The sequence below is a fragment of the Charadrius vociferus genome, unplaced genomic scaffold (assembly GCF_000708025.1).
Source record: "Charadrius vociferus isolate BGI_N301 unplaced genomic scaffold, ASM70802v2 scaffold603, whole genome shotgun sequence".
NCBI classification, from domain to species: Eukaryota; Metazoa; Chordata; class Aves; order Charadriiformes; family Charadriidae; genus Charadrius; species Charadrius vociferus.
The window spans coordinates 146,353-155,929 of NW_009647426.1; the positions used below are offsets into that span (position 1 = coordinate 146,353).

A 9,577-nucleotide genomic window follows, 5' to 3' on the forward strand; every position below is an offset into this window, starting at 1 on the left:
AGCTGGGCTTGTCCCTAGACGTTTACATGAAAAACATGTCTGAAACAATGCACTTAAGGATTATGAAATGTTCGATTTGGAATAAATGGCAACGTGAAAGAAAAAAAAGGAAGAGTCACATCTATACATGCAACATTTGACTTGTGTTCATTTACAATGAATACAAATTATACAGAACAATCCAAATTATACAGAACAAATTGGTACAATTTCCCATACTTGCTATGGGAATATACATACATATACAAGATGACCGGTGACTCAAAAGACAACCAGGTGCCTCATTTCAGAAGAGTATTTCTAACATCACGTCATGTTTATCTGTATGACTGGCATCTTATCTATTAAACTCAACTTCTTCACCAGAACACTCTCATCAAATCTTTGTGCTCAAAGAGGATGATAGTTTGGGGGTAGACTGTACAGAAAAAGCAGGAGAAATCAAAAGACTGTCCTTCTCAAACAGAGATGACAAAGAGGGAGAGCGGTTTGGATGCTTACCTGGAGATGACTGGGAGTAGCAGCAAAAAAGGCATATAGATTCATGAAGGACACTGTTTATTAACAGCGACAGTGCAAGACAACAGAACTAGCCTGCAAGGGAGTCAATTAATGAAACCTGAGGGAGATACTGTTAGACAAAAACAGGTTAACAAGGCAGTGGCCTTGAGAGTCTAGCACTGCAGCTTAACACAGCTGTTCATGACAGTGTTCCCATCATCTTCCATCACATGGCACCATGTATTAGTTTCCGAAGTACAGAGATCTGAGGAAGCAGCTCAAGAAACCCCGTGGCCCTGAGATAAGAACCTTGTTACCTTCCCATATAAACGCAGAAGATATTATTGAGGCCAGGAGAAAGGCTGGAAAATGTTACTACAGAAGAGAAAGAGGCTACGTAAGTGTTGCATCTGGAAAGACTCAAAACATTGTGTGTCACCAGTGTCACTGGTTCTGCTTCAAGAAAAGGATTTCTAATGGATACAATGGCAGAGGACAGCTGACTTAGAGCAGGGGAGCTGCTGTTGAGCACCCACCTTACTTGAATCTTGCAACTCTGACTGTAAAAAAATTCCTTTTAGCCAAAAATTTCGCAGGAGGACTGTCAATGTCATACCAGAGAATTATCTAACATTTAAAAAAAATGGAAAAGTGACAGCTGCCACGCAGTGCTTTACTTACATCAATTGTTTTAAAATAGCAGTTACACTGGAAGAAGAATCTTTTATTTTTCTTGCTTGAAGTAATAATGGAAAAATTCAAAGCCTGCCAAATGCTTATACTTGTGAGCAACTTTAATCCTGTGAGTAGTTCTACTGAAGAAAACAGAACTACTTATGGCAGTAAGTACCTGTCGCTCTTCCAGCACTAAGTGACAGACACAGAATATACTTAAAGAAGTGATATCCTGTACAGGAATCAGCTGACATCTCATGCACCTAACAGACTTTTTAAGAGCGAACAAAGAGCTACTCAACACACAGAGTAGTCACACAGAAACAGAGAAGTGTTTTCCTTGTCTCTGATTATTTTTGCAGCAATAATAATCATCACTATTACTAAGAACAGGCAAAAAAGTCTTGAGGCAGAAACATGTTTTAAAGGATGCCCCTTTAAGACATCAAAAATAGATTACTTAAATATTTATTGCATACAATTTTTCAGTCTTAAAATGACCAGGTGAAACTGCAAGAACTGATTCTGAAAGGAAGTCTCAATTCCTATTCCATAACCTCACGCAGACATTTCAGACAGCTACTTGCTACTTGATAGTACATGGCTTGCACCATATGGTCTTACCACAGAAATAAGCTTGAGGCTTTGGCTCCACAGTTAGATGTATGTAGAGATGTCAAGGATAAAGTCTGAAGAACTGAAATGCCTTTGAATAGAACCAAATGGTTGAAGGCACACCACAGCTTGGGTTTATTTAAGGGCTTGAAATTTATTGGGAAACATAAGTGTTTGCTTTCAAAATACTTCTGAATGTTCTTTATTCAGGTTTACCCAAAGACCAAAAAAAAATCTCATGCTTTGATACAACAGACATTTTTTCAAATTAGTGTGTTTATGCACAACTGTCAATTGTAGCCCAATTCAGTGGGTGCCAGAACAGACATCCCACTGCAAAATCCAACTGGAGTTTGTAAAAACACTGCGCTGTCAATGGGGGAGGCAAAGGTTTGGCCTTGGGTAACTGATACCATCAATTTTCTCCTGCAATAGCTTCTCCCTATGTCCCGATTCATAAGACTCCTTTGAAATGATATTTCCAGCCTTGTTATGTTATTCTGTACAGTGGACAATTTATAGGAGAGAAAAATCTGCCTCGTTCAAAGTGGCTTTCCAGATGTGAAGGAACAACTCCCCACATAAGCCTACACTGTTCAAAGAACAAAAGCAAGACTGCTATTTCTCAATGAAAAATAATCTTCACTGAAAAAATCACATCTTCCTTGGTGTGGTTAGTGCCATAAAACTAAATTAAGACAACAGGGTTCTCAGAATCGGGAAGTCTTCACATTCTTCTGACAGATTCTGATTTGAATTCAGAATGTGGCTTCATCCAGGAAAATTATACTTGCAGTTTTCTTTGTAAACATTCTCAGCTCTGTTGTAATAACTGTGGTAATGTGGATTGAATGCAGAAACTACATTTTATAATTTCTTATTCACCCAGCTGCTAAAACACCAAGTGATCTACATGACATATGCCTGTGCTGGAGTTGCTTCATTTGTTATAATGTGTAATTTCTCAAGAAGAACAGCTTTAGATGATCTGCACTGCTGAATCCCAAAAATGCAATCTGCTTTGTCCTTATTTAAGAAGTACATCTTAGAATACACATGTGAATTATTTGTAAATATGACTGACTGATTTTTTTTATTTTTAGCGCAACATTCGGGCTCTGTCTTGTGGCAACCTCATGCATCGGTGATGCACAATACTGAAGTCATTAAAACGGCATCTGAAGCCTTTTTCATGAACACAAGCCAAAGTCAATATCCCACCAGTTAAATAATGCATTTCATAATTATAGCAAATATTTAATTTTCAAACAAATATCCTTTTGCTCTCTCAGAATCAACAGCAGCAGTTAACATGATGGTTCACAATTAATAAGGACCCAGGAGAAAACCTCACACAATCAGTACTTTTCATCTACATATTTATGAAATTTCATCAATTATTCATGTAATATTTACTACTGGGAGTGGCAAATATGACAATCATCCCTGCTGGAGAACCAGTCAGTTCTCTTTAAAACGTTGCAAGCAGCATAATTCAATTCTAAAACTGTTATAGAGAGATTAAGGGACATTTTTAGGATCTGAATGTTCTGCATGGAACTATTGTTTTCAATTAACTGAACCACAATTTTCCTAATTGATCAACTCCCACATTCTTCTTTTAAAGCCTAGACTTACAGCCACAGCGTGAATCACCCTGTAATTCCCAAGAGATACCAAATCTTGCCGAAACCTCTCTCTGATGCAGTAGTTACCTAGCAGCAAAACCTAGCAACCCTGTAATATGAGATTAATCCCAGAGTGATCATCATAAAGTAGTATCTAAAAGATATTTTAAAGTATGCCATCCGAAGGCATATAAAATGCAATGCAAAAATGCTCAGGCTTCTAACTGTTCAGCTACACAAGTTAGAAAAGACTACCCAACAGCATGACAAGCTATTTACGTTTTGTTCAGCGAGGTCTCATTTGTTCAGCTCTCCCAACAAAGACAGAAAGAACCCAGATCTACAAAGGGATGTGCAAAACATTTAGATGCATCTAAGATATTAAAAACACTTCCTTACCTACAATTCAATGTTCAAGCGATGAAATCCCTTGGTCCCTACAGCTACAGGATAAGCTCAAAATTCCTCAGGTAGAGGTTCTGCTTGGAACCAAAGTCCTAGCAGGCTACTCCAATTGAACACTTTCTCCCCTTTCTCTTCTACAACATAGTAAGCATTTTCAGATCACCTTAGCGTGACCAGGACACGCACAAGAGATAGCCAGACAAAAGTCCTCCTTGTTCTGAGCTGCCCATCTGCATCTTACCCAACAATACAGTGTGCACAACCCACACCTGAGAGGAAGGGGATTACCCTCAAGGACTGGTACTATGGTTCGAGGAGGAGAAAGAGAACCTTAGTCATCTTCCCTGAGGGATGGGATGTCCTTGCTCCAAATCAGGGAATAGAAAAACTCGAACTAGGTTTCTTACTTCCTCAGTAAACCCCTGCCACACCCCATAACATCTCTCATTACTTATCTGGGGGGGTTCCCCACACAGCCTACTGGGAACCTACATGCTTCGCTGTATAGCTGAAGACTCCACCAAGTGTCCCGCACTTAAAACATCTGTCCTGACAACACTCTGCAAAGTTCTTTTGCAAGCGCAGCCTAAAGCACCTAACCCCTCCATGAGACTTCACTTTGTTTGTTTAGCAAGCTCCAATTCCACACAGCGCTGCATATACACTTCTGAGGTAGGCTTGAGCCTCGGCAGCTTTTAGAACCACTGATCAGGCACAGTTCCTGTGTTTTATTCTTCAAGTCACAGAACTAGCATCTTCGGGTGTGCCCTAAAACTCCCATCATGCAAACAGAGGTTAGAAGCGTGCAATACAGAAAGAATCCACATCTTTTGAAACTCTGTATTTTTCCCCTCATACTAAACATTATTGGGCTTTCCAAATGTATTTATACTTGTGCACTGAACAGTGTGGTTACCTACTGTTTAAAAGTGCTTTTACATCCTTGGGTAAAACACCAAATTAACAGTACTGAAAAGCTGTAGTCTTCCTTTGTTAAGAGAATGGGTAGGAAAACATGAGCTGAAGTGCCAACTTCCCTGCTTTGCTTTACTTACACAGACCAAGAAAACCGATCCTCCAGTGAGAAGGGGGAAAGGTAATTCAATCCTTGCACCAGTTAAGCTCTCAGCTTTCCTACGGACTATTAAAGGGAGTAATAGGGATGTGGACACTAAAGAGTAAATCTGAGTCAGAGTCTTGCTGAACTGCCATCTGCCAGTAACAGTCGTCACCAAGCTATAAGATACAATTGTACCTGGAAAACTGATAGCAAAAAGCTCTGGTATATATCCCTGAGCTGCCAAGTCTCACATTTAAATATAAAAAAAAAAAACCCATAATGGACTATGACAGTGCTTTTTAAGAGAATGGTTTGGCCACAGTGAATAAGCCAAAAAGAAAACAAATACTCTTGTGGTTCTTGTCCTTCAACACTAACAGGAGCTTTATCCATGCCATGAGAGCTACCTGCATGCAGCCCACATACAACCTGGCCAGCCACATTCTGAAACCCACACGCTGACAGAGGTGCCTTCTGAATTCATCTGCCAGTGAGGGATTGCAAGCAATAGCACTGCCAGATTTGCTTCCGCTTCTAATTGCTTAATACTGAACTAGTATAACATTGAATTTATTTTTCTCATGTCCAGCTATACCCACAACAGCCACTCTGTTAGTTATAGCCAGTTTTGACCACGATCAGCAATTGATTTTAAGCACTTCTGTGAGCACAACTGACTCATTAACATCTTCAGATAGCACTGCTTACCTTAAATCTTTCTGAAACCCCTTCAGTGATGCTGATTGTGAATTCAGCTATTTTAGGAGTACGGAACTTTCCCTTCTTGCGATCAGGTTCATATTCTGTTTTCGTTTTGACCACAACCTGTAAGAAAAAAAACAAAAAAAGCTGTAAGCTGAAACTAGTCACAGGAATCTTATTCATTAACTCTTCTTTTACCTGCTTACAAGCGCATCTAGCACAACAGTTTTCTTACCCCCACTTTTTGTAATTCTTCTTTGGAAGCTGTAAGCTGTTACTTATTTTTCCTGTCATAGCAATCATCAACAAAACTATCTCTCAAAGCGTTTCTGATGGACCTACAGGAAGACCTGTTACGGAACAACTTCACCAGCATTCAATATCATTCAGCTGTGGTGGTACTGTGCTGCAACACTAGGCAAGCATCTTCTTAGTTCTAATCCAAATCATGAAGCTTCATACAGTTTGAAAATTTGCTTCAGGAGATCTCATTAATGGGATTTCAAACTGGAGACCAATAGGATGAGAAGAGCATTGAAGAGTGCCCACAGAAATCTAGCAGATGATGATGCCACCAGTAGCCATGCTCTTCGATGGCAGGATTTTGAGTTTAAAATAAGTGAAATGACCCATCGAGTTGCTATTCATTATGTGCTAGACAGAGGTCTTGGCACTCTTTAACACCTAACTTTTGAATTATCAGCTGAAAGCAGCAAGATGCACACAAACCTTTGTGTTAATGAGATTTCTGGAAACACCCAAGGCTCTTTAACTTCAGTTTCTTCCTTGCTATGAGCTATGGCCCCAAGCTACACAATTTAGCACCTTACCTGCATTCCTAAAATATTCATTACGTCAGTCACCTCTCTAGTGCTCTCCTAGGCATTCTAGTTGTACAAAATTTTCACAAACCTAACCTATTTGCCTCATTTTTGTCTCCTACAGTTTGTCAGGGTCTTTTTCAAAGTATCACTCTCAAGGTAAGGTGCAGTTTACCGTACTGACAGTGCTAGTAAGATTTGCTCAGTTTTCTCTGTTGTTCCAAAAAATAAACATCGAGATGATTTAGATTTTTAGAACCAGATCCTATCGTTAGAGCAGCCTGTGGTATCAATAGCAACTACATTATTCTGAAATTAAGATTGTGACACTTGCAAGTAGCCAGGTACTGAAACTAAAGCTTTGGGTTCCCCTCTCCTCACTTCCCTGAAATGGTATCTAGAACGTGTAACCATAGCTAGACTCAGTACCACAAAGCTTTTTAGACACTTTCACAGCATTATACACATACGTGCAGGACATAGGTAGTTTCTAAACGTATCTCAGCTAAAATTAATAAGATAACAATTATAACTATATAACTTTACTATTGCTCAACAGCATCACGGAAATACACCGCCTGAAGATTTTTTTGGCCTTTTTTTTTTTTTTTTTTTTAAAACATTTTACTTCCCTTCCTCCCCTCTCCATGTTGCATAATCTCAGGCAACTCAAATCACATTCAGCTGACACTGAACATACAGTTCTATCTGCTTGGTTATGTAATGTCTTCTTTTGTTTAACACACCTAAATATGAATTTACATCAGTTCATCCCTTTAATTTAGAAGCTGTCAAAATCATCAAATTCTCAGCACTGTAGTCACTACTGTTCAAGAAGTTACGCTTCACTGCCACACTGTAGCCTTGTAAGTGAATAATAAGCATAGATATATGAAGTATGTACTCCTATTTATTATACATGAGTGCCTTCATACTTCAGAATGTGATCTGTGTGTCAATCTTGACTTAATACTGTTTCTTTTTTTTACCCACATCAGTCACTCTACTACTGCCTTGGAGTCTGTAGCAACCAGTGAAGACACACTGACATGACTAAACACACAGTTACAGAAGGAAACGAGTAGGACCAATAAATACATGTTTTTATTTCTTCCCTCTATGTTTGAAAAAGGAAAGGAAAGGAAAGCTAATATACGAATAGACGGTGGAAAGAGTAGAAGGGCCAATCAAATATTCCTTTATTTAAGCTTCTAGCCTAGTTGTACATTTGCTTTCTTTCAAGGCAAACATCACAAAGGTGGGAGGAGTTCCGCCCCATTCTAGTAGGAGCAATCAGGCTGGCAGAGAACCTCCTGGGTTCACCTACAGAGGCTCTGCTCAGGTTAAACCTATTACCATACAGGCCCCTAATTCAGGCTTCTGCTTAGCAGCGCAGTACCACAACAAATTCTTTTGGACATTGGTCCTTAGTAACCAGTTATACCCAGTCACCAGTTGGCACGCGCATCAGACGCTGTAAGACTTAACTTGTTTTAAAGCCTTAGGGTGCAATTTTGTCCTCTGTTACAAGATTTACACCCATGTAACTGAGGGCAGAAAATGGACCCTCAGGCTCTCTAACAGCTGTTATGGCTTATTGCATTTATGCCTACCAACTGGTCACCACACACAACACAGAATGATGTTGATAGCAATTAAAATGGAGGTCACAAATTTATTTGTATTGCCTACAAGCAACACTCTACCAAGGCAAATTTCACAAGCTAAAATTCTTTACCCCAAGATAAGATTATGTCTTTTTTTTTTTTTTGAACTGAGGAATGTATAGCTATCAGTTATATCTACAAATAGAATTAAGCTCATGAAGGACACAATGCCAAAAACAAAAATCAGCATGAAGATATCACTGTCCATTTTCCAGTTAAATTTTGTATTTTTCAAAGAACACCAAGCTTTTTTGCCAGATGCATATGTGAGAAATACGCAAGTAAGTATCCTAATAAAACAGGATACTGAAAAACAGCATACTGAAATATCTAGCATCCTACAACTATATGCCTTCCTTACCTTTAGTAACACTTCACTGAATTCTTTATTGTTAGGAAAATAAACAAATTTACAGGCTATCACATCACGTTCCTAAATCCTTAAAATTAAATCCTTAGTAATCGAGCCATGTAATGAAGAATCCAGAATGCACATTTCTCTTCCAACCTGTGCACAGCTCTTTGGATTGCTCCCTTTGAGCTACGGAGCATCTAAATCACCTATTTGGAGGGTTTTGAACCAAATAAGTTGCCAAGGAGAAAACCCAGTGGCCTGTTCTCATCTCATTATTTCAGCTTGTCTGGGGCTAGCATTTATTTCCTACTGAAGCACAGAAGGAACATGGAAGTTCTTTCTCTCTGTGGCCAGTCTGCCCACATACATCTTGGGGAGATATAAAGCAGGGCTTTACCCCCTCATCAGGGGGGCTTTTTCTGGACAGAGAAAATTCACGTCATTCACACAGAATATGCAGTATCTTCCACATACAAAAAAAATAAAAATAAAAAAAAATAGAAAGGGTTATGGCAATACAGCATAGAGAAGCTTGCATTTGTATGTTTATATATTTCATACAGCAACACTGAAATCTATATATGCTTATTACTAACACTTCCTACTGCTTTTCAATGCAAATCACTACTACTGGATTTTCATTAGCTTAACCGTTAGGTATTTTTCCCCAGAGGGAACCAGCGTGGCTTAAACCACTCAGTATTTCTTGACATTTCTAAGCCGCTCGTTACACGTAACCTGTTCTTTTGTTGTTTGCCTGAGATTTGGGTGTGATTCTCCAGGGTGGAAACTAAAGCCTACCGTACCTTATCAGGAGGTGGGAACTGGAGCTGATTGACATCCAGGGGTGTGATCAGGGGGATGGTGTCAAATCCATCCTCCAGAAGGGGCTGCTTTGTGCTCTTCTCGCTGAAATTATTCCCCAGTTTCACCATTCTTCCAGGATAGAGGGATTTTCTGCTGGCACACACACACAAGCGCGCAGAAAGGCAAAATGTCAGAACCTCGGGAACGCACCAGAGCTTCCCCCCAGCCCCCGGGGAACCCGAGACACCCTACGGCGAGAGAAAATGAGGAGCTGGTCTCTGTGAACCGGCTGCACTTAGGCGTTTTGGGAAGGAAGAACGACGGCCACCACTTTTATTGTC

General features: G+C 39.6%; 1 protein-coding gene across 1 annotated transcript in view; it reads right to left on the reverse strand.

Moving 5' to 3' along the window:
• The window catches only part of LOC104282439 (neuron-specific protein family member 1), a 21,817-nt gene extending 12,418 nt beyond the window's left edge, over positions 1-9,399 (reverse strand). The window contains exons 1-2 of the mRNA XM_009880532.1: positions 9,236-9,399; positions 5,593-5,709 (exon numbers count right to left, since the gene is read on the reverse strand). Coding sequence (XP_009878834.1) covers positions 5,593-5,709; positions 9,236-9,364 — 246 coding nt within the window. The 5' untranslated portion in view covers positions 9,365-9,399. The remainder of the gene's footprint in view (positions 1-5,592; positions 5,710-9,235) is intronic.
• Positions 9,400-9,577: the final 178 nt, after the last annotated feature.